Source organism: Brassica napus, chromosome A3, assembly GCF_020379485.1.
Source record: "Brassica napus cultivar Da-Ae chromosome A3, Da-Ae, whole genome shotgun sequence".
NCBI lineage: Eukaryota > Viridiplantae > Streptophyta > Magnoliopsida > Brassicales > Brassicaceae > Brassica > Brassica napus.
The window spans coordinates 4,128,605-4,151,247 of record NC_063436.1 but is presented as its reverse complement, the minus strand read 5'-3'; the positions used below and the strand labels follow the sequence as shown (position 1 = coordinate 4,151,247).

The window sequence follows — 22,643 nt, the reverse complement described above, 5'->3', positions numbered from 1 at the left end:
ATTGTTTTATCATAGTAACAACTATATAATTTATAAAGAAGAAGAAATAGTAAAATTTGTAGTAAAAATAGTGAAAATTATAATTTAAATAAACTATAAATTTATTTAAATTTAAAATATATTTATATTGTTTCGTTCATTTTGCATACCCGCCCGTAGGGCGGGTCTGACCCTAGTCTATATATATATAAAAGTGTTTGTTTCTCTCACGTTCGTCCACGTAGGAAAGTCAAGCGCTCTCCTGCCGCCACGCGTCCCCTCCCCCCTCAAAGCGCATCGTTTCATTAAAGAAGATTCGTTAGTGGGCTTCGTCGCGCGTTATCTGCTTAGCCGTGAAGAATAAAGATTTGACGGGCCCCTTAGAACAGATGCTCTATTTGCGTGAGATTAGTGATATGGGCTTCATTCCCGACGGTTTGCTCGGCCCGGAATCGCACATGTGAAACCCTAATTTCATCCCGCGAGTCATCTGTGTTCTTCCGTCTTATTCGTTTGACGGCGACGATGACTCTCCACCTTCTCCACGGATCTGAAACGGAATACGTTATCGTCTTTGTGTATTTATTCTCATCAATTCAGACGCCCACTATGAGATCTTCAATGCGTCGATCTCGACTCTCAAACGGTGGGAAATCTGTATAAACATGTGAGTCTTTCTTATTTGTAAGTCATCCTCCTCTGATATACTGAATCGTGTTGTTATGGCAATTTGGAGAGTTCTTCTCCGACATGAAGTCCGGCAGGTGCTCCGGCGTCATTGAGGCTCGGCTGTTGCAGTTCTGGGAGGCGAGAAATGTGAAGCGCGGTGGCGAGCTCATGTGGGTTGACATGCTTCTGGTTGACCTTAATGTAAGTTCATCGTTTCATGTTTTTAGATCTGTGTTTGATCGCTACAGCAAATTTGTCATTGTTTACTGGGTTATCGTTTTATTATAACTTTTGTTTTCCATTTTAGTGTTACTGTTCCTCACCAGATCATTTGTTTTTGGCTTCTTCTTTTGCTTCTGATTTTTTAATTCAAAAAATTTTTTTGACTGCGTAGAGATGAAGATTAGAGAGAGATAACGTTTGCAGAACGTGACACCATTATAATATTGAAAGATTACAACTTTTAATAAAAAAATTTAAATCCAAACAAGAAAGGAGCTTCCTTTTCATTTCCTCTGTTTTTTCCTCTTGACATGTTCGTGATTGGTCCGAAACTGACGAGAAAAAATCAGACAAGAACCCACGATGTTTGGTATCCAAAGCAAAAGAGACTTAAGAACGGAGCTCCAATCCCAGATCCCCATCCCGCCCCAGCATCCACGCCCGACGAGCCAACACCGTCGTCAAATTCCAGGACCTATACAGTTTCACGGTGGAAGGAAACGTCGACGACGTCAACGTCTTGAACTAAGTCAGAGAGAAAGTGAGGAGCCAAGGGAGAGTCTGGTGGGCTCTCGAAGCCAGCAAAGGAACTGACTGGTATCTCCAGCCGGATATTCTATTGATCGGAGACGGTGGTATCGCATTGAAGACGTCACTGAAGATATCTGCTTTGAGTATGCGATCACGTTGAAGAGGTTGATTAGGAAAGGGATACCTCCTGTGCTGAGGCCTAAGCTTTGGTTCTCTCTCTCTCCGGTGCGGAGAAGAAGAAGTCTACTGTTCTGGAGAGTTATTACAGTGATTTGACTAAGGCTGTTGATGGGATGGTCACGCCTGCTACGCGGCAGATTGATCATGTGAGTTTGGTCTCCGTCTAAAGTCTGATCCTTTGAATACAAATGTAGATGCTCATCATTTTCTTTTAACGTATTATCTTATTTGCAATACGGTTGTTTCACTAGGTAGAGCCAGAATCAATATGAGATACTCAAACTTTATGTAGACAGCAATTATTTTATTTTGAATTTTGGTAGATTATAATACAATTAATTCCTCCATCTTTTTGAGGAAACAACTATCGATTTGACTTATTATATGTAAAGAACTATTAGTTTTAAGACATTGGTTTCAGATTTGGAGTTATACTATTTTAAAAGATAGTATTACATAATAGATTAAAAAGATTTACCACAGCACAAAAATTATAGATAATCAAAAATCAAATATATTTGTTAGGAAAAATGGAATAAAATACAGAAACAAAAAATAAATATAAAAAGAAAAATGAAAATTGTTTTTTATACAAAAGAGATTTGAACTTATTGTAACTAAATAAATGTAGACTGTATTTTGCATATTTATGTCAAGAATGTTTTAAAAAATACTATAAACGTAGATCCATAACTGTGTAAAAAAACATAGTTATATAGTCGAATAAGAGACACACGATATAAATTAATATAAGAAAATGAATAAAACTAGATAAATTCAAATTAAACAAATAAATCAACAATTCTACACCATGAAAATAAAAACAGAATAAAATTTCTGATATAAAATCTTATTTACCGTAAGGAAAATTTTTAGTTAATTGTAATAAGAATAAAATTGAATAAAGAATAACAATCAATAAATAATGATTCATAGTAATATAGAACAAAACATTTTAAAATAAAAACAAATATTAAACAAAAATAAAAAAATATTTACTTTAACTATTTAAATTATTTTCGAATCATATTCCCGCCCGTAGGGCGGGCCGACCCTAGTGGAGTATATAAATATTGTGATGGGCGAAGATCCCTTCACCAATTATTATTGCATGCGTCGGACATGCATACAAAGCAGACAAAGAGAGCCGCCTACTACTCTAAATAGATGAAAGCAGCATTATGTATTTTATATCCTAAAATATGTTGTATTTTGAGGTCCAAACTCGACCATTTGTTATATGTTGTTTTAAAAAAATAAATTAAATCTTTGGGGACCAACAAACCCATGGTAGAATAAGTATATGGCTGTCCGCATCTTCCTTCAACACAAAGCATCTTCGTTCTTGATCCTCAGCATCTACCAAATATTCACACTTCCACTTGACAAGATCCAACGGCTTAGCGTTCCTCTCTATGTCCACACGACCCATCTGACGGTTCAAATTTCATCTCTCTCTCTCCCCTCCTTTATATAAACCACTAAACCTACCACCTCTCTCCTTATTCAAAAGGCAATAATCAATAATCAAGAGAGAAAGAAGACATGGCGACTTTGGATTCTCCACTAGAGGCGTTGGCTTTCCAGTACGCTAGCTTCGGTGTTCTCGCCGTCGTCAACAACGTCTGGACATGGATCGCTGTCGTGACGGCTGCTGTCAGCTTCTGGAGGATGAAAGTCACTACCATCGGAGACAACGGTGGTCATGCAGGGTGTAGCTTGTTGGAGGATGTAACCGCCTCCAAAGCTGAACAAGAATCCGATCATCAAGAACCGCAAAAAATGGCTGGTCCGGTGGAGGCAGCGGAGGCGCCTCCAGTGAATGAAACGGAGGTTAATTGGGAGCCGTTGATGTGCGATGACGGAGTGACGAAAGGGACGAAGCTGACGATGTACTACGAGGTAGACGTTGATCACGAAGAGCGGTGTGTTGATGGAGAGGGAGAGTTACCGACAGTTAACTATGGAAGTGGGTTTGGTAATAGCGGAGAGTGGTGGGAGAGATGGGAAAGAGTTGTGAAGATGAGAAATGGTGATGACGTTTGGTACCGTTACGTGGACTTGACGATGATAAACGGAAGTGTCGTGAGGTTATGGGATGATGACAAACGGAATCCGTAACAGCGGCAGGTGTCTAAGCTAGAGGATATTCCTAATTTGGAAAATAAAATCCTTCAAACCTTGATTGGTTTAAAGTTTGGTGGATTATGATTATAATTTGTACATAATTTTCCGCCACAAGACCAGGAATGCTTGAGTTATAGAAGAAACCAAGAAAATCAAATATTAAAATGTTGCTTCAGTAGTGTTGTTACTCGACCATTTGGATACTTACGCTAGCTATGCCCACCAAAACTTGACTACACGCGTATACTGATAAACGCTGGTCCATTGAAAACTTGATCACATGGATTTGTTCCTGTTGGTTTGTTGCCATGGCCAATTCCGGTAACATTGGCTAAGCCCACTAGACTCTTAAGTCTTAAATTATTAAAAAAAAAGAAGCTATTTGTTAAATTTTCTTTGAATTGTCTATGTTCCTCAAAATTTCAAAATCAATCTTAATTGCATCTTATATTTCGAAATAAAATCCCAAGAACTTTCGGATAAAATCGTAAAAATAAATGGAAAGCTAAATTAAACGGGCATATATTTATTTTGAAGTTTTTGCAGCAGAAAAAAAATAAAAGAAAAGGTATATTATAGCGTAGCTTTCATTTTTAGTTGAAGTACTGGTGAATCCAACTTACTTACCATTACTTTGAAGATAAACTACATCATAAACTTACATCTCATAAAATAAACTTACTACATTTTCATAACACAAAGAATGCAAATTGATGTTATATTTACCAATAAAATGTTGTGGAATTCATAAACATTTTGCAGAAAAAATTATTTATAGAGAATGAAATGATCATGAAATTTCACAAAAACGTAAACAGAATCTAAAGAGGAAAAATCCTTCTGCAATTAGAAACGAATAAAATAAATTTATTCTTTGTTCATACTCATTCAGTATATACCATTTATCTTTGGTCCATCAATTCCATTTCCTCTTTAATATTTAGAGCCAAATTGACTACTTAGAACACACCTCCTAATTCAACTTATAACCAGTTAAAATTTTATCCCTGTAACTTGGCTACTACACATTGTGTTGAGAGATGTCGAGGTCGAAGCAAACATGGAGCTCATCGTGACGCACAAAGATCAAACATGCTACCATGGCTAAAATTATGCATTCACACATTGATCTTGATGTATAAATGGATCTCTAAAAAAACAAAAAGATACGAAGACTGGACATTTTCTGTTAAGTGGTCATTCTTGTTCAATTGGGTATCTTCACCTTTTTCTTTCGTTGGGCTTCACAAATTGAATCACTAGAGACAACTTAAACAAAAAAGAAAAATGATTGGAGGCAAAACTTTAGCTTAATTCGGTGCTATTTGATTACCAATTGAATGTCGATAGTTAAAGAAGCTGTTTGTTATCAAACTCATTTTCAGAATGTATAATTTTTGAATTGATCTGTACAAAGTTTAATTCGTTTTAAAATTGTACTTTAATAGTAAATTTATCCAGAAATGATACTTAGTGTCGAGCAAAATAAATGGCAGATAAATATCGTGTCTGAAACCACTTTCGTCAACTCATAACAAATGTGGGTCCAATATTCTGAAACCTCTTTAAATATATTTGGCCTCTGGTGACCAGTCGGTCAATAATTTCACAACTTCTGATCTTTTTGAATCGTTAGACATATATATTAGTCATAAATTTTTTATATATTAGACCATTATAATCATTCACTTGTTATCTATTAAAAAAAAAAACCATTCACATGTTACATGAATTGGACTGGACAGTCATTCGTTTGTCGCTAGACTCGCTATATTTCTGTAATTTGCGGTGCATTTATTTTCCAGATTTTGCCCATAATCATAAGGTGATGTATTCACCATGCTACCCTTATATAATGCACGTACACACGTACATAGAGTGAGGGTAATTAAGTAATAAACCATAAATATGTCATACAAGGACCTACGTACTTTAAATTCTTACCAACTGGTCACAAGACACAACTCGCCTCTTACCAACTGGTCACAAGACACAACTCGCCTGTTTCATATACAGAGATAACTGTGTCTCGTCTCTTTCCAGTTTAAACCGAGAGAAACAATGGCTCCTCCACAGAAGCTCTTTCTCGCCGCCATTTTCGCCGCTGTCATTGTAGCCACCACCACCGGAGATGGATCTAATAGTGCTGGAGAAGATATTGTACATTCCTCTTGCATGCACGCTAGCTATCCATCGCTATGCATCCGTACGCTGTCTACTTACTCCGGTCCGACCATCACAAACCGTCGTGAGCTAGCTCAAGCCGCCGTTAAAATAAGTCTCTCCCACGCTAAAGCCGCTGCGAAAAAACTCGCGGCGGTGCGAGAAACCGTGGGGAAGAAACGGGAGAAAGCGGCGGTTGTGGACTGCGTGGAGATGATTGGAGACTCGGTTGATGAGCTGAGCCGCACGCTAGGCGCTTTGAAGCATCTCCGCGTCTCGGGTGGTTCGGTGAACGAGTTCAGGTGGCAGATGAGCAACGCGCAGACGTGGGCGAGTGCTGCGTTGACTGATGACGACACGTGTCTCGATGGGTTTCAAGGGATCGACGGTGAAATCAAGTCGGAGGTGAAGGAGTGGATGACGAAAGTGGCGAGGGTTACGAGCAACGCGCTTTACATGATCAACCAGCTAGATGATAAACGTGGCAAGCCCCACGTCGTACGTCCTTGATGTTATAATAATGCACTTGTCCTAATGGACTGTTGTGATTTTGTTAACTTTTATTCGTGTGTGTTTTTTTTTTTTTTTTTTGTCAAACTATTCGTGTGTGTTTAATTACAAGTTATCCACTATATAAACTACATGCATTGTCATTTTTAGTAGTTCTGATAATGGTATATAACTATATCCTATATTATATAAATGTTTAATCTTTTGGTTCGCTATGTCACTATATCGTAATATGTGGTTCCGTTCGGATTCGCTTGCATGTGATTTTGTCTTCACATGAAACTGAAAATAGGAATTTAAAAGACTGATAAACTAAAACGAAAATCATATATAGAAAGTAGTACAAACTGACGTAGCGGAAATTATTTATATAAATAATTTTCTGTAAGCAAACTCTTAGAGCAACATTATCGGTAAACAGTGCCGTCCCGAAATATCCGGTGGCCTAAAGCAATATAAAAAATATGATCTTTAATTTTTTTCAGAAATTTTGAATCTGGTTTATCATTACTAATTCTCTAATATGAACATACTTTTTTACATAAGAATATTTTTCGTTATATAGAAAAATTTATTGTTTTAAAACTAATTTTATGTTCTTTAAAAAAAAATTCAATTGTTTAGTAATGAAGTTGTTGCTGTAATTTTTAACCTGGACCTTCGTTAATTTATTTTACAAATATATAAAGAACCAAAGAAATCATACAAATATAACAAAAATGCATATTACTAAATGTGTTTGAAATATAAAAGATCACTGAATTTAACTATAGTAAGTTACATAACAATAACTGATAGTTAAAATGAAATATAAATGGTTATAAGTTATAAATTCAGACAATTAGTTTAGAAACAGAGACTAAGTATGAAAAACTAAAATGACTAAATATTAAATCTCGAGGTTTTAAACAATCATCTATGACCATTACACAATTTAAGATTTGTGGCCTTAAAAATATCAATTATAGATGTGGCCTAAAGCTAATGCTTTATGTGTCTTATGGCTAGGACGGGCCTGTCGGTAAATACTGTGAGGGGTTTTAAAAAAAAATAATATTTTAATTATTTCAACTCTAAAAACATTAATAAGATGACATGTGTTGTTTTAATGTTTCAATCGGTTCTACTAAGAATTTTTGTTCATTTTCTTTAATATTTTTATGATATATTTTTTTAAGTTAAAAAGGTTGGAACTGCTCAAAAACATGTTTATTGGTAAATTTTTATTTAAGAATTGGTTCTTAGTTTTTTTAATTAAAACAAAAGTCAGAGGTTACGATGAGCTGAGGCATGATCTTGCACGCACGTTTGGGATCCAATGACAGCTTGAAGATTCGCTAACATCAGACTGGAAACTTGTGTGCGTAACTTCTCGGTGATGATCCATGGGTGTATGTAGAGAACTATCACATTCTTCAACATAAGACCATTTGAAAGTTCCATTCCTTTTTTATAGCTTTTGAAACTTTGGATTTTTGCAAGGAATTTGTAAACTGTGTTCAGAGCATATTTCATCAGGTGAGGTTCAACTAAGTTAACATAAGCAACTTGGTATGAAGAATCAAACTCAAGTCTTTATTTTAGATTATGTTCTCAGGCCGTTTATGAAAATTTTTTCCACAATTGGGGATACAAATTGCAGGTTTACAAAGATATAATAAACTAAGAAAGGATAGCCATCACATCTGAAGCTCTCAGGGCAATGTAGTTTGAACCATCTTTGCCCTTGAAGTCGTTACCCGCATACTTGGAGTAAAGAACTGTGCTTCCAGTGGATATCGATAGCGGCTGAACCTTACCTTCCTCATCTAGAGTACCTGGTCCAACTGCTATCACCTGCCAATCAGCAGAAAGGATATTATGTATACTTGGCACTTGTGTATTGGGATGGATATGATATCAAGTGTGTGTGTGCTTACCGTGCCAATAGAAGGCTTCTCTTTGGTAGTCTCCGTTAGCAACAACCCTCCAGCTGTTTTCTCCTCTGCCTCAGCAACCTAAACCCACAAATTTCAAAACAAAAGCTTCCTCTGATTATCAATGTTCTTGCGTGCACAAGCAATGAGATTACTGAGATAAGCACAAGAGGCTAACCTTAATGAAGACTCGGTCGTTCAAGGGCTTGAGATCTTTGATGTCCTCTGTCTCAAGAAGGCCAACAATGTCATCTTCCTTGAGAATGAGATGCTTCTCATCGTTGAACTCCACCTCAGTTCCAGCGTACTTGGAGTAAATGATTTGTGCTCCAGTCTGCACCAGGAAGAAAAGGAAACACATTTTCAGATGAACTTAATAGCAGAGAACGAAGCAAACAAAGAAAGAGAGGTTTGAGAGGCTGTTACAGGGACAGTGATATCGATTTTATTCTTCCCAATAGTTCTTCCTTCGCCCACAGCAACAACTTCACCTCCTTGAGGCTTTGATTGAGCAGTAGATGGAAGTAAGATACCTCCCATGGTCTTCTCCTCTGCCTCCTTGATCTTCACCAAAACTCTATCTCCCAATGGCTTAATTGAAGTATACTGTAAACAACACAAGAAACAAAACAAAACTTATAATTCATAACTAAATGAGAATGAACCTATCCAAATATCTAACAAGGCTACCATTAAGTTACAAACCAAGCTTGCAATGTTAAAGCTAAGTTTTTTTTCAGACTTCATGTAGAGGATTGAGATAATACAAGAGCCAGAGCTATAGAAACAGCAATCAAACATTCAGATAAGTTACACATGTTCAATCAAATACGTTCGTTCACACCAACTAAGACAAAACTACGAATCAAAAACACAGAATCGAACAAGTAGTACCTTAGGAGCAACGACAGAAGCAGCTCGGACAACCAAAGAACGGAACTGGCTCTGCTTAAAGGTGCCTGGTTTCAAAGTTCCAAACTTTGCACTCGAAGCTCTGAGACCTTCAAGCGAGGCTAAGCTCCTGGCTGACACTGTCACTGGTGATGCTGTTAGTTGTGTCGCCGCCATTTCTGCTAACAGTCAAAACACACATAAAACTCTCAGTTAGTAAGGTTCCACCCAGATTTGTTCAACTGTTGAGCGAACCCATTACTTTCTCCGCCCAAAGTTGAGACCTTTATGTTCAATTCTAGTTAAAAGAGAGTGAAGAGAGAGTGGGCAAGTAAAGAGAAAGAGATTCGTACCGTGAGGATAAGAATGTGACTTTGGAGGATAAAACCCTAAGAATTGCAGAAGAGATAGACTAGAAACACACATGACTCTCTCTTTTTATTGCGAGGAAGAGAACTCTATCTAGAACGCTCTACCGGGTGGGTGGGTGGGTTAAACCGGTCGGATCGGGTCGGGTCGTTACCTAATCCTCTTAGCACACTTTCTATGTTTTCTTTCGTCACGCAAACATATTCTAACTGTTGTTGTTGCTTAGTATAAATGTCACAGTAACCGCATAAAAACAAGTATTTTCAGAGAAATGAACCGTTAGTCACTATAAGCCAAAATTATTAAACTTATGGTAAAATATAATAAGGGAACCATTGTTTCTACTCCGACAGCCTCTCTGCACCTCACTGCAACGTCGTAAGAGCATGAGCATTGGTGAACCCCACTTTGGGGTTCACCAAATTTTTTTAATATTTTTTTGTGGGCCCATGAACAGTTATGAACCCGAATTTGTAGTTTTCTGCATTAGTGAATCCGAAGAAGGAGTTCATAGGAATAAAATAATAATAATTTTTTTATTTTTTTAAAAAATTAAAATTATTCAGAATACATGAATAAAATATTAAAATATGTTATAAAATTTATGAAAACATTTTATTCAACCTATGTTTTAGTTTTGGAGTTTAAGTTTTGGTTTGTGTTTTCAAATGTATAAAAGCTATGTTTTAAAATTTTATGTTGTTTCTTAACTTAAATTCAATTCATAGAAACATTTTGTTCGATGATCAGTCTACGCATTCAACAAAGGAATTAAGTTCGAGAATGTTTAACTTAGGATAAAAGTTCACATAGAAAAACCATTCAAGTTTTACAAAGCGAAATACATAAGTTGATAAGTTGCTAATGAAACAAAAAGAAACAAGTTAAGATGATAGAGAGGAAAGACCGCAAAAGAGCCATCTAATTTCGTGAGGTAGAAGCAATGCTACCTGTAGAAGAAGAGAACACAAGTTAAAGCATAAGCAAAGTAGTAACATTGAAGATATAGACAACAAAAACAAGTCAAATGAGAAGACTTACCATCGATTCTGCTGAAGTGCTTGATCAGTAGTTCAGTACACTCCTTATCTTAGCTTCCATGGTTTATTGATCTCAGCCCCTTGTATGTGTTTTGAGTAGAAGTCAAGTGGTATTGCGACGCCACTTTGAAAACCAGGAAGAAGAGGCTTGAAGAAATGAGGTTCTCGGGGAGTTTCCATCTGCAACAATCGAGTTCCAATTACATGTATTAATCGAGTTCCAATTTAAAAAAATGGCATCAAACTACTATAGACCACACAAGACCACATAACTATAGAAATCAAAAATGTGGTTTGTTTTTCCATTCAAGAAAGCATACTGAAGCTGTTAATCGACTAGTAACCATTGATGCTATCTATATTGCTATGTCAAAAATTCGGTTCAAAGCTCTAATCCTATCATGCATGAACCCTTACACGAAACCCCCAAATCGAAATGAAATCCATGATAAACGAACCCTAAAAAGAAACCGTATGTCGATTTTGACCAAGAAATCGAAAACCCCTTCTCGATTTCCCACCCTAAGACGAAACCCCCAAATCGACTTCCTTAACCTAGAAACCTCTCGAGATCAAATCGAAGCTATCTCGTCCTCGGAGTGATTGAGACTCACCTGAGAGCGTTTACGAGTGACTCCGACGACGAATTGATCGACAAAATCTCCGGCTCTGGACCCCGACACGAAATCGCTTCACAGACGGAGAAACCCTAGATTTCGAAGAGAGAAGGGAAAATGGGGTCTTTCACGCGAAACCCATTTTTTCGCAGTCAACCCGCGCGATCGCGTAGCCACTCCCTCTGCGCCGCGTGGCATGACCCCGTATCATACGGGCTCACTTGGAAGACCCGGTTCACGGGTTAAAACCCATTTATTCATTTCTTTTAATCGATAAGGCCTATGATACCGAGCCCATGACTCTCTCATAAACTCCCGATGCGGGTGGTCTAAGAACTAGACATTTCGAGAGACAGTTTTCTACTTTTCTCAAAACTTTGGTTGGATTTTTCAATGTCGTTTCCGAGTTTTTTCCGAATGCGGGCTCTAGTATTATAAGTGAAATTTTTTTTGAGGATTTCTTTTGTCTTTAACCATCTATATCTTTCATTATGTTTTAGTTATGTTAATTTATCAGTTTATCGTCAAGTATCTCTCTGATTGTAACCGAATTAGCGAATCTTTAATATAATGTTCGGAAAAAAAAGGAACCATTGCTTATGTACAAACCAGAATTAACTAAAAGAAGTTTAACCAATCCAATTTCTTCAAACCAAAATACAATTGACATTGTTTGTTTGTGAGGGTTGAGAAGGTCATTAGGGTGACATAACGTTCAAGAGAACACAGTAACAAAAACAGATTTCCAGAAACATAAATTTCCAAAAATTTCGATTAATCGACTCAAAAAGACAAAAAGTTGAGTTAGGTTCTGTTCTGTAAACATGGTCGGACAAAGCCAGGGTATGGTTGTTTACCTGTACCAGAATAAATACTATAACTTACATCTCAGGCTCTAGTACCTCAATTTTGTATAAAAAGCTATCAAAAGGCTCACAACCCCTTTCTCTGCTGATGCAAAAACATTATATCATTGCGAAAAGGATCTCATTCCACGTATCAGGAACACCAGGCAAGCACCAATGGAGACAATCCTGACCTCCTCTCGAAGCCGAGACACTAAACCTTGATATATGCCCTTCGTCTCTAACACCAGACAACGCCGTTACGTCCAAAAGCTTAACCCCAGTGCCTTTCACCGCATGTCCCGCGCTGTAATCACTAGACTCCTCTTGCAAAACCTCTTTCCCAATAGACATCGGCGTCGTGTTATTACAGCTCCCTCCCGTGTTCCACTCCCCTCCCACAAAATGTCTCGGGGAGAGGCTTCTGTAGAAGGCCTTAAGACCCGGATGGTTAGTGAGCTGCGAGCTAACCCAACTCACAGTGCTGTGGATCGTGAAGTTCTTGGCGTCCCCAAGAGCGGCTAGCTTCCTGTTAGCGTTGGGGACGCCGTTCACGTGCATCACCCATCTGTTGCCGTTGAGCTTCCCTCGGTTCCAATGGTGGCCCGTGTTCATCACCAAGACATCGATCTTGTGAAGGTAATTGCGTAGAAACGCTGGTGGACGGTCTAGATGCATGGCGTGTTCGGTTAAAGGGTTGGAGATTTTGATCGGTTGTATATCGCAGAGGGTTGATGACCAGTGGTAAAGGACCGTTGTGTTGGTTTCTTGGAATCTGTAAGCCCATCCACCGGGACGAGCTCCGCCTCTGGGAGTTATGAATCCAAACTCTGGTCCCACGTCGTGGACATTGAGTCTTTGTTTGCCTCCTGTGATCATACACATCATGGATTGGAACTGTTGTCTTCCTAAGGAGTCTCCAACGAAGGCTAGGGTCTTGTTCTGCATCCTGAGAGGGCATTTGAGAATTAAGGACTTGATGGGAACACTTTGGCTTACCACATAATGTGTTTTTTTTTTTACCTTTTCAAGAACTTGGAAGCCTCAAAGTTTTCCATGGAGCAGTCTTTAGGTTGCCATCTTAACCTTTCGAAGGCGAAGTCTTTACGTTGCATCAACCTGCACGCCCACATAGAAGCAAGCCACGGTTTGCAACGACGTCCTGAATAGAAAGGACGGTGCTTGTCCACGACCCATTTCCCTTTCGCGTAATTGCAAGCTGTTATATTCACAATGAGACAGCATCAAGACGGTTTAGAGACTTGAACTAATATGCAGAATAATGAACACTCGTAAGATACTTTGCGCTCTACCTTGATTGGCGATGGGAGCTGTTGAAGTAGTACCATTATCTTTCTTGGCTTCGTCTGCTGCAAGAGTTTTATTATCTGGATCTGAAGTAGTCTTTTCAATGTGTGTTGTCTTTGGCTCGGCCTCACCGGCAGCAACCTCTTGTTTCACCTGTTTTAATTTATTTTCTTCACTAGTTGGTGTCTTCTGATGCTTTGGCTCACTTACAATAACTTCATGTTCTACTTGTTCTAGATTTTTTTCTTCACTAATAGGTGTCGTCTGATGTTTTGGCTCACTTACAATAACCTCATGTTCCACTCGCTCTAGGTGCTTTTCTTCAATAGTTGGTGGTTTCCCTTGACTCGTCTCACTGACACTAACTTCTTCCACTTGTTTCTGTTCTTGTTCTGTATCTTTATTATCAGTATGGTCCTCTTTGGTTTGCTCTGTAATAGAAAAGCAGGAAAAGGGAATAAAGCTATGCCAAGCTTAGTAAATCACAAAGAGTCTTAGAGAAAAAAATTTGAGCAGATCACAAGATGCGTTATAGAGCTGGTGTAAATGATTGAACATTACCTTTGTTTAGAAATGGTGTAGCTGATGTGTAGCTGTCTTTAGTTTCAGTATTCTGTGCCGTAGTTATTTTCTCAGCATTTTCTTCTGCCATTGACAAAGAACTCGTCATTATATTTTTATACCCCAGGATCTAACTGTACTACCAGTTTCAAGAACATCTACAGTAATTTATGAAACATAAACAGGAGAAACTACAAAATGTACTTAAAAATATTGATTCTTTTGGCCATATAAAATTTTAGACTGATGTGGTAAAAAGAGTAGTTTTAGCGTCATGGTTAAACCTGTTTCGAGCTTTAAAATTTGACTTTCACGTGGAAGAAAGGCCATGGTTGGATTACTATCCCATGTCCATATGCCGACGGTTGCACAAACAAGCACAACAAGTACAACAGAGATATGCCTAGCACTCCGTTTAAGAGCTCCTCTTTTCATCCTAAAAAGATTTCAATAAATAAGCTGGTAAAGATTTCATTCCGTCACACCTATTAAAAAAAAAACTAAGGTGGCAGCCTTTGATTCTCCTAAACAGATAAAAATCACATCACCACCCATCAAAACATACACATGTCAGCAAAAAAAGAAGAAGCTACAATCAACTAGGAGATGTCTACCTATATCTATGGAGGGTCATATGCTTCTCAGGCGTTCCAGAGAAACTTTCATTCACAGTATAGATCAAGAAGCCTTATATGTCCAGCTAACTCGATGTTCAGTGTGATCGACACCAACTTATATCTCATTATTAGTAGATTCCTTGTGTTGTCAAATCATATAAGATCATCGGTGTTTAGCAAATAGAAGAAAAAAACACATCCTTATGATATGCATCACAGGAGACACCAAAAGTGCATCTAAGAAAGAAGAGTTTAATCCTCTTTTTTTTTGGTCAAAAGAAAAATTTAATCATTTAAGAGTCAAATTTGATGGGTAATCATATATACAATTAGCTAAATTAGTATCTCCCACCTACCAAACCACTGTTCCATTCAAACTAAAACTGGTAAAGAAAACACGTATTATCTGAATTTGATTGATGCAGTAAGAGTTATAGAGAATGAGGCAATAGTACAGAACAAGAAAGGTTTGATCTTTGATCTCCAAGTCAGAAAGCAACTAAACTAATCTCTCCTCAATATTACTAATTAAGGAAATTCACATTAACACCCGGCAACACGAAAGGAAACGTTTCCATATTTGTGGTACGATAAAAAAAGGAGACAGTTTTATTAGAGACGAAACAAGTGGACCAGATCGAAACGAGCGAAGCGAGGAGCATAAACTGTATATAAGATCGAGAAAATACCTGGAATCTCTGGGTTGCTTGATGTCGGCGATGATGGAATCCGAGTCACCGGAGAAGCCGTACACAGAGAGGCGTGTGTGTTCAGAGGAAGCTACGTCGGACAAATTGAATATCAAATTCAAATAAGAGAAGAAGACAAAGTTTTCGACTTGGTTTATATAATAACCTTAATAATGACTTGTCGGTCGTGGAATCGTATTTTAGTGACTTGTAATAAAAGTCTCTTTGTTCTGTAATTGCTTGGGAAACTTGTTTTGTCAAATCCAACATCCACGTGTCATTAAAATGTTGAATGGTTCGTTCAAATTTCACAAAACACTTGGATCACTAACTTTCTTGAATCTGATTAACCTCTATAGGCCTGGGCATTCGGGGTCCCAATCGGGTTTCGGTTTTATCCAATCGGGTTTTGGTTTTTCGGGTTTATCAAAATCAGCCCCATTCGGATTATATGAAAGTTCGGTTCGGGACCGGTTCGGGTTCTATCGGGTTCGGGTCGGGGTTAGTAAATCTTCAAAAAACCGGTACAATCCAATATATTTTCGGGTTCGGGTCCCAATCGGTTTTTCGGTTTAAAAGTACTTGATTTTTACCTATTTTATAACCAAAACATGACTAAAATCGGTTCTTTAGTTTTAAAATATCTGACTTGTACCTATTTTGTAACCAAAACTTAAGTAAAATCGATTCAAAAATAAGGAACATAAAAGAAAACTAAATAAATAAAAACATAAAACGAAAACCAAGTTCTCATGAAATGAGAAACATTGTTTAACGAAAACAAAATCAAAATCTAAATACTTCAAGATTCAACGGCCATCTTTATCCATCAACCTTCATGTAATAGAACCAACAACCTTCATGTAATAGATAAGTATTTTAGATGTTCAATATTTCTTAGTGTATTTTGGATACATATTAGGAATTGAGATAATGTTTGGTACAAGATCTTTTCGAGGTTTTGAATGTTTCGGGTTCTATCGGATATCTATTTAGATTCGGGTTCGGTTCGGATAATACCCATAACCCGAAATACCACAAAACAAGACCCATTCGGTATTTACGTCGGGTTCGGATGGGTTCAGATTCATTTTTATCAGATCGGATTCGGTTCGGGTTTTCGGGTTCGGTTTTCGAGGTTACCTCTTGATAGCCATCTAACTTTTATCACTGTTTAGTATGCACTTTTCGAAATTTTTTTATTAGTATACAAATACTATGATTTGTGAAAAAAAAATATACAAATACTATGATTTTATAAATAAAGTTAAACCATCAGTGAGTCCATCACTCAAATAGCCCAAGAAGGCCCAAAACATACTTGTGGATCTTCTTAGAGTAGATATTAATATTATTTAAAGCCTTCCCGCCTCAAAACATGAATCAGTACGTCCATCTGATTGGCCACAGTATGTCAACCTGACTCATTGATGGAGTACTTTCTTTCATTTGTGGAATGATTTTGAGAGTTTTCTTTTTTTTTTTGAAGAAGAAGCTATATGCTGTAATGATATTCCTAAAGATATCACAAAGAGTATTATAAAGATGTCATTGGAAGGTCCTTCATAACTGCTGGCAACGAAATATGTCAAGGAACATTTAATAATCTCTTTAGTTATAGGATTTTGGTGTATTTTTAATTTTTTATATCTCTATTTTATGTGCTCTAGATTTAAAGATCTTATCATGCAAAGCACAATCCTTGATGAGTTTGACGGAATAAACTTCGGCTGTTGCAAAGATTTATGGATATACATGGGCGCATTTATTAAGTATAGCAGCCATAAATTTGATATTCTATTGTTCAAATCTCAACAGTTTGCAAATAATCAATTCGAACTAGATTGTTGATCCACTGGTTTATTCGAGAATAAACTTGCTAAAACTGTATACTGAAAAACCTGCTCACTCCAGAATTTATTCTACACTTGGATGATCTGGAAATCACATGGTCCTAATAAAAAATAGTAACACATTTTGGCTTATATAAGCCAAAAGACCACAAAACGCCGCAAGTTCGTAAAGAAAAAAAATGTTATTAACGGTCGAGATTAGAATAAAAGTATAACAACAATAAGTGGGTGTTCTTATCATTCATGTGAAAGACAAAACAAGGCCAGCTGTAAAACTCGGTTTTCTTTCACTGGTAGTGGTACCACATAATATACATCTTTGATATATTACGCTTGTATTTAATGAATCAAAGTGAATTCACAACTAAAAATAGACAAAACTAGTACTGCTCCACTGTGTTGTATCTGTTGTACCAGCATATATGGAGAAACACATGAGCGAGCGACAGAGACAAATAACATGTTGCTTCTTTACGATTCAAAAACGTAACTTGTTGTGATTGGTTACCTAGCTTTCTTGTTTAAGAACACGATTCTAAAACGTAAGTAACTATATGAGTTTTAATGATTGATTAGTGTGAAAAGAAAATACTGAAGACACTGTTATATTTGGTTCATTGATACAAAGATGTATATATGCACCATAGGAGATCTGTAAGATCAGTGATCTCTCCTAACTAGTACATAATCAAAAGAATCTTTCTAAATATCAAAAGCAACACCAAATGTACCTACACAATTATTTTGTATGATTCCTTCGTCAGTCCATTTAGAATACGTATATTTCATTATTGGCAATTTGTCATCAAGCGAAAAATATATGGTACACTTGCGTACTAATTGAGGTTACAAGTAAATAAGTTTTAAGTTTTTTAGCTAGTGACTAATTATCTATGCCACTTACATATTTTAAGACTTTAAATTTTCAAAGTAGTCGTGATCTTGAAATGTAATAGACATACTTGTACGCGTGCAGAACATGCATTTGAAAAATCTTACATGCTATATAGTATATTAGTATGTGTATGTCATCAAATCTCATCGAAAAATGATTTGATCTCACCCCCAAATATATAGAGTTAAATCAACTTATAACCAACAACATACCACACATGTAACAAAAACTACAAATAGTTTCCATTACGATGGACCAGCTTGCTTTCAATTAATTCCAAGAAGTCAAAACGCTTCTGGTTTAGTTAGATACTCCCGTATAGTCGGGCAATCTTAGGAAATCTCCAAGACAACTTTGTTTGAACCATTGATCAACATTTATCAGGATTAATGTTTCTTATTTTAAAAAAAGGTTGGGCCTAGCTTACATCATATGGTGTATCATTCCATTATTATATTGTCAAACTATAAAAGGTTATATACACTTTGTGGTATGGTTGGAAAAACGTTTTAATGTTTTTATCTTTCCAGGTCTAAACTTTAATCAATATGTTTTTAAGAACAATATATATATATATATATATATATATATATATGGCACTCGTCTTATTTTAACTACGTGCCTTTCTAGTATAAACGTTAGATCTTCATTAAAACTATACAGAGTATCAACTTGATATAAAGATTTGTTGTTGGGTGAGGGAGGGTGACCACAAGTTTTTTGTTAGTATGGTTGCTACTTGCTACCTTATCATCTAAGTTAAAATTCTCATAACCAACGTTATTGATGATAAGATATTTTGCTATTGGATATAAAAATGATGCTGAGCCATTGATTGGTTTGATTTGATTCTAAAATTGTTGAAAAGCATGACTGTGCGGATAAGTAATTAGATATTATAAACAAACTTTTACTAGATGTTAAATGGAAAAGCAGAGATAAAACATAGACTAAAACAAATGTATTAAAGTCAACAAAAAGAGTGTCGATATATATAGAAGAGAAAAGAGGACGTATGGTATAGGAAAATGAGATTTCTAAATAGACCAATGACAAGTATCGTGTTCAAGCAGAAAGCTGCAATACTTTTCAAGCCTCCCTAGAGCACGTTCCTTAATGTTAAGATGAATTAATCTTATGAAATGGGGGTACGATTATCAGGCCTGACGATTATAATTGTCACATATCCCTCCTTGAATATTTAGTCCCGGCATGTGATGTTGTGTATATAGTACAATGTATATTTGGCTTACTAAAATAATTTAAAACGCAAAGGTATTCTAGATTCTTCCTACATTAGCCCACATTGATTTGCCTTGAGATTGCATCTCCATGGAGAGTGGAGACTTATGCTTCCATAGTTTCACAATTAACTTTTATGTTTACCTAAAACAATTAGATTTTATTTTGCATAATGTATTTAAACTTTTGGGTTCATTTAGAAAAACATACATGTTTTAAAAAAATCAAATGAGATATATAATAACCAAAGATATACTTAATTCGCCACTCGACAGTGAAGAGTATTGCTTCAAATACTAGATACCTTCTCTCTCTTATATAACCTCATCTCTTTTTTTTTTGTTGGAACGTTAACCTCAGTTCAGGTCCGCGTTTCTCTTATACCTATGGTTCAAGAACCTCATTAGTTAGTCTTACTATTCATATCTCTATGTTTTAAACTAAATTTTATATTAAAATAAATATTAATTACAGTCTATAACATCAATATTCCAAATATAAAAAAATGCCTAAATATTATTATTTTTTAAATACAGCAGGAATAACAAATTATTGTTGGGCTTTAACTTATGACTTTAGCTTTATTTATTTTAAAAGCATTAATCCTAACCAATCATGATGTAGCTTTAATTTTAAAGTTAAAACCTTGTTGCATAATCTATAGCTTTTTTTTTGTCATGTTTTACTTTTTTAATTAAAGTAATTATTAAAATGATTTAGAAATTGTACTATTTTTCTACAGCAAAAAATATAAAGCTACGAAAATAAAACTACAGCCTAAATCCTACAGCTACATTTCTACATCTATAGATCAAACAATCATCATCATTATCTTATCGCCTCACAGTTACTACATGCTGCTGCAAACTATTTGGTCATTATTATTGTTATTGGCTATATACCAACAAAATGAGATAATAAAACATTCAAAGATCGATTTCCTCCGGTTATTTTAGTTCTCGTGTAGTATATTTTCATATCTTACCACATACACAAATAAAGAATGAATCTAGACAATTTATATGCAATATATGAAGATCTACTTGATATGGAAGATTACATAAAATTTCCATAGAAAAAGATTGTGTATCGTAACCGTAAGATTTCATAACTATTTTATAAATATTACTTAAAAACGAATATCAATAATTGTCCATCCACACCCACATGCAAACTTTCAAGAAACAAACAAATAGTTTCTCGCCTCATTATCTCACTCACATGAATCCAAATCATCCTCCAACCTCACATTTATTTAACATTTTACATAATAATTTCCTCAAAGAAAACACAAAAAATAAAATTATATATAAATTTCCTCAAAAGAAAATCAAAATAAAAAAATAACAGAGAGATATATCTCCATGTATATCTCTATATATACATCCAATAAAGACCACCTGTGCATGAATGATATAACCTTAAATCTAGAAAAGCCAGAGACTCTCATAACACATAACTCATTATTCTGATCTCAGTCTGGTCATTTTCCACAAACTAATGATGCCCTCATCATCATTAGCCACGGATACCATCACTAAGCCGTTGTCCTTGCCGACGGTGGAGTCAGTCACGTGTGACACGTGCGGTTTCACAGAAGAGTGCACGCCGGCTTACATCCACCGCGTCAAAGAACGGTACAAGGGACACTGGCTTTGTGGGCTCTGCGCGGAGGCTGTGAAAGACGAGGTGGTTCGATCTCCGACTCGAATCTCCGTCGAGGAAGCTCTCCGCCGCCACACAACGTTCTGCCACCGGTTCCGTTCTTGTAGTCCAGACGAGGAAGAAGATCCCATTTCAGTCATTGGTAGGATTTTACGGCGGAGCCTCGACGGCTCTCCACGTCGAACCACTAGGACGAGCTCGAGTGGAGCTTTGCCGGGGATCGACGGCGTAGAGTCGCGACGGTCGCTTCTCCGAACTGGGAGCTGTTTCCCGTCTCTATCTACTTAATCAAATCTGTTAGTTGTAAAGATCTTTTTTTTTTGTATTTCCTTAATTTTCGTTTAAGACTGTTATTGTATTTCATTACATTTTTAGGTAGGAGAAAGGGTTAGAATCCGAGGATTTCCTACGACGTTAGTCTTTCTTCATAAGTGAGTTAATAAAATGGTTAATGAGCAAAGCTCAGATTATGTGATATCTAGATTTGCAGTACTTAATCAAATGTAAGTTTTATATGTGATTAATTGTATGTTGAGGTTTGTGGCTGGAATGCCACTAAAGGTTCAATGTCTAGTACACATAGTTAATGAGTTATACAATATATGTAGCTATGAGAAGAGCATAAAACAAATTAAACAATGGACGTGCGGCATCGGTGTTAATAGTTAAGGTTTTCTATTGTTGAAACTTGCTAGAATGTTTAGTGTTGCAAAACAAAAGTCTGATAAAAATGCACGTTTATGGATTAGATATGTCGCTTGTTTGTATCATTATTCATAATAAATATATCGCACGAATGATGTTGATGAGACTGCTAATTCGTAGATACATTAACTTAAATAATAAGAAATCCTCCTTTATTTTGCTCAATCATAGTTGTCAAAACTGAGAGCGTTTTAAACAGGATTTTTTTTTTTGTGTTAGCCAATTGCTAACATATTTATACAACAATGGTTTATTTAAAACAATAATTGTAATGCAGAAAATGACATATATACCTTTAATGGAATATAAGATAATTACAAGTACAAGTAGAAAGAGCATATAAGCAAGATAGATATACATGTGAGTGTCTTGTCATATCTCAACTGGAAAAATATTTTTTTTTTAAATCATTTCTTAAATATCGACATTATTTGATCCGATGCTGTCTGACTAGTTGATCTGACTTGGTTATGATATTGATTTAAGGGCCCATGATTTAAATAAGATTCAACAACCAACTATTTCAAATAGTATAAAAGTGAAACTCTATCAAAGCCAAATTAAACTCAATTTGGTCATTTCACAAAATAAAAAGAGGCGGGGGACAAGCAACGCGCATGGGTCAATGGTATATACTGGAAACATAAACGACTTATGTAATGGTTATGAATTACGAGAGAAAAAACACTACAATTGTTTTTCAATGCATCTTTAATATGCATGCCACTTGATTTTGCTTCAGTAAGAAAAAATAGGGGTAGTTTTTGTTACATAACCACTACAGAGGGTACCACTTTAAAAAGTACTACAAATAAGATATACATTTTGAAAAATAACAAAAGACATACGTAATTTTTCAGTTTTATAACTTTTATCCATGCATTATTGTGTAATAAACTCCAAGATTGCATAATTGTTTCTGCTATGTCTATCGATCGGTAGAGCTCTAAAAATAACTTGTGGATTATTAAACAATAGTAATCAAGTATCTACTAATACATATACTTTCACAGTCAACTTGAAAGTCATCAATGTTTACCAATAAACTA

At 36.1% G+C, this 22,643-nt stretch overlaps 5 protein-coding genes across 7 annotated transcripts; 3 read left to right on the top strand and 2 right to left on the bottom strand.

Annotated features, from left to right (window-relative positions):
* Window positions 1-2,861: 2,861 nt before the first annotated feature.
* Window positions 2,862-4,186, top strand: LOC106386991. The gene has a single exon (XM_048771773.1). The coding sequence runs from the start codon at window positions 3,127-3,129 to the stop codon at window positions 3,700-3,702; it is 576 nt and encodes a 191-aa protein (XP_048627730.1). The 5' UTR covers window positions 2,862-3,126; the 3' UTR covers window positions 3,703-4,186.
* Window positions 4,187-5,651: 1,465 nt separating this feature from the next.
* On the top strand, window positions 5,652-8,025 carry LOC106443218 (pectinesterase inhibitor 3). Its single transcript, XM_013884795.3, has one exon. It carries the CDS (start codon window positions 5,770-5,772, stop codon window positions 6,379-6,381), a length of 612 nt encoding a protein of 203 aa, XP_013740249.2. The 5' UTR covers window positions 5,652-5,769; the 3' UTR covers window positions 6,382-8,025.
* LOC111213332 (20 kDa chaperonin, chloroplastic) lies at window positions 7,936-9,754 on the bottom strand. Of its 2 annotated transcripts, none has more exons than XM_022715066.2 (6): window positions 9,542-9,754; window positions 9,192-9,367; window positions 8,724-8,903; window positions 8,476-8,631; window positions 8,301-8,378; window positions 7,936-8,217 (listed from the first exon to the last, which is right to left on the bottom strand). In XM_022715066.2, the coding sequence occupies exons 1-6, from the start codon at window positions 9,612-9,614 to the stop codon at window positions 8,044-8,046; spliced, it is 837 nt and encodes a 278-aa protein (XP_022570787.2). In that variant the 5' UTR covers window positions 9,615-9,754; the 3' UTR covers window positions 7,936-8,043. The 2 variants fall into 2 exon arrangements, with proteins under 2 accessions (XP_022570787.2, XP_022570788.2); XM_022715067.2 differs by having other exon boundaries at window positions 9,192-9,370; window positions 9,542-9,743.
* Window positions 9,755-11,950: 2,196 nt separating this feature from the next.
* On the bottom strand, window positions 11,951-15,794 carry LOC106434876 (protein trichome birefringence-like 16). Of its 2 annotated transcripts, none has more exons than XM_013875728.3 (6): window positions 15,235-15,794; window positions 14,213-14,364; window positions 13,929-14,012; window positions 13,373-13,798; window positions 13,083-13,278; window positions 11,951-13,008 (listed from the first exon to the last, which is right to left on the bottom strand). In XM_013875728.3, exons 2-6 carry the CDS (start codon window positions 14,361-14,363, stop codon window positions 12,180-12,182), a joined length of 1,686 nt encoding a protein of 561 aa, XP_013731182.2. In that variant the 5' UTR covers window position 14,364; window positions 15,235-15,794; the 3' UTR covers window positions 11,951-12,179. The 2 variants fall into 2 exon arrangements, with proteins under 2 accessions (XP_013731182.2, XP_048627719.1); XM_048771762.1 differs by lacking the exon at window positions 15,235-15,794 and adding an exon at window positions 14,543-14,767.
* A 4,789-nt stretch (window positions 15,795-20,583) lies between these two features.
* On the top strand, window positions 20,584-21,449 carry BNAA03G56060D. Its single transcript, XM_013884794.3, has one exon. It carries the CDS (start codon window positions 20,725-20,727, stop codon window positions 21,175-21,177), a length of 453 nt encoding a protein of 150 aa, XP_013740248.1. The 5' UTR covers window positions 20,584-20,724; the 3' UTR covers window positions 21,178-21,449.
* The last annotated feature ends 1,194 nt before the right edge of the window (window positions 21,450-22,643 follow it).